At 59.0% G+C, this 2,299-nt stretch overlaps 1 protein-coding gene across 1 annotated transcript in view; it reads right to left on the bottom strand.

Moving 5' to 3' along the window:
• Ltk (leukocyte receptor tyrosine kinase) overlaps positions 1-2,299 on the bottom strand; it is a 10,852-nt gene extending 8,553 nt beyond the window's left edge. The window contains 6 exon segments of the mRNA XM_048793075.1: positions 3-92; positions 332-481; positions 637-787; positions 1,215-1,386; positions 1,476-1,619; positions 2,163-2,299. Of these exon segments, the coding sequence (XP_048649032.1) occupies positions 3-92; positions 332-481; positions 637-787; positions 1,215-1,386; positions 1,476-1,619; positions 2,163-2,205 (750 nt within the window). The 5' untranslated portion in view covers positions 2,206-2,299.

Below are 2,299 nucleotides of genomic sequence, written 5' to 3'. Positions count from 1 at the left end.
GCCTGAGTCCGGGCTCGGTCCTGCCGCCTCAGGTAGGCCCGACCGCCGCCTCCAGCAGCCACCAGCAGCGGCTCCAGCTCGCCGGCGCGTAGCTATGGGGCCAGCAGCGCGTTTAGAGAGGGCGCCTTCCCTGCCGTCGAGGAAGGACTCCGGCCGGGCGAGAGCTCCCGCTCCAGGGCCAGAGGAGAGCATGGGCTTCCTGCTGCGCCCAGGTATAAAGGGACCTCAAGGAATGAAGTAGAGCTCGTGCGTGTGAGCCCCGGGTAGGAGGACAGGGACCTCAACGCTGGGCTGAAGGGCAAGCGTGGCCAGCACCGGTCGTAGCACGTACCCGGAAGACGTAGGTGGCGCCCCCTCCACCCCCACCACCTCCAGCCCAGTGCTGCGACCCCCGGACTCTTTTGGTTTCATCGGCCGCCGCCGTGTGCTCTTCAGTGGACTGAGACTCTCCAAGACAGACGAGTTGGCTCTCGGGACTACCCTGCGAGAGCCAAGGGCAAAATGAGCCTGGCCTGGGACCCTCAGATCGCTGAGGTGTCTGAGCACCGAGGAAGGAATGCCCCGATGGCCACCCCCATGACACCCATCCCCTGTCTTGGACACTCAAACCACCTTTTTCCTTCTGAATCCACTTACTCCTGGACAGGCGTCCTCTCCCTGCTGCCCCACTAGGATATACAGCTGCTCCCCACGACTTAGGGAGAAGATCCCTGAGACGAAGACGCCATGCGCCCGCGACAGGTGGTTCTTGGCGCCCTTGCCGCCTGCGGCTCCGTAGGCCGAGATCCTGAGGGAAGAGGGCGCTGAGTCCCTGGCCCTTGGTCCGGGAGATCTCCAAAATTTCTTATCCAAGGAACTTAGAAACTGTAGTAGACTCTGAAGGGATGGGAAGACTAGGTTTGCATACCAAAACGTTAGATTTTGAATATATTTTAATGGAGATGGCAGGAGGCTCAAGCCCCCGTTGGCGCCGCTGCTGATTAGGGGCAATCATCTCGGCCATACTAGGCTCCAAAGTACATGCTAATTCAGTGACTATGGCTACTCTTCCCATGGTCCACTGGAAGGAGATACAGTCAAGGTCGCCACGTTAGTTATTGCAGCAGAATACTCTAAAATGCAATGTGATGGATGGGCATGTGGCCTTTTTTTCTGTTACTGTAAAATCCCAGACTAGCAGGTCACCACCACCTCTACCCATCCCCAACACTTACAGATACTGGCCGGTGCCTGGCGCCCGCCACAGCTGCACTCCTTTCAGAGGCCCTTCGGCTCCCACTGTCACCATCACGCTGGTCCCCTCGTATGCCCAATCACATTGTGTTTGTGTGGGGCCCCATCGGCCGCTGGCCCCGCAGGTGGAGAACAGCCAAGGACCCTCTATGCCTGGGAGCGGGAGTAAGGAAAGGGTTGTCGAGCCCCTGGCCAGGCCTCGGGGTCTGAGATTATTGAATGGAAGAACCCGCGGAGCTCACCTAGAGAATTTGTGGGGGAATCTGGCTCTAATCTGTTAGGCGGGGCGGCCACTTTCGAGTCCCAGGGGCTTGGAATTGGTAGCGGCAAGGGCGAGGATGGAAGAAAAGGCGCCTGGGACCCGGCGCTGCAGCAGAGAATGGCGCCTGAAATGTGGCAGGGAAATAGAGGGGTTGGGAAAGGGCGTAGGATATTAATCCGGCAGGGCTGGGGGTTAAAGAGAGACAATAATCCCTCTACGGCTCTTCGCGGCCACACCCCTAAACACTGCCCAGCCAGTGCACACTGAAGCCTGGAAGCCGGCAATAACCCAACTCGGTCGCCAAAGCCTCGAGGGTTGCCGGCTGATCACCTCTACCAGGTTCTCCCCTCAAGAGTCCTTCCCCCTGAATAACTGAGCCCGGTTCTGCAGCCCTCCCCGTTTTTCTTTACTTAGATTAGAGGCCCTACTCCCAGGCAGTGCTAACACACAGGGCTTGTTCTTGGTTCCCAAGATGCGCGATAGGATCCTAGGATTTGGGCGCGTCTGGCGCTTCTCCGCCTGCACTCCACAAACGTGGAGAGCTTTAACCGCGAAGGTCCAAAGCCTCGGTAGGAACCACTATGCCCTGGTCTGTCGCGAACGCTGTCCCCAAGTCTAGGAAGGTGCCTCTGGTCGGCTCGTTCCTTGACCGCCAGACAGCACTTACCCGCAGCTCCGAGCCACAGCAGCAGAGGGCCGGAGCAGCCCATAGCCAGTTCAGTCCACCCCAGCTGATGTTGAAAGCTCAGAACTTGCCACCACAGCAGGCAGCATAGGGTAGTGTCCAGCGGTTGGTGAGACACC

Source organism: Marmota marmota, unplaced genomic scaffold (assembly GCF_001458135.2).
Source record: "Marmota marmota marmota unplaced genomic scaffold, marMar, whole genome shotgun sequence".
Lineage (NCBI taxonomy): Eukaryota > Metazoa > Chordata > Mammalia > Rodentia > Sciuridae > Marmota > Marmota marmota.
This window is presented reverse-complemented; position numbering and strand designations above follow the sequence as displayed.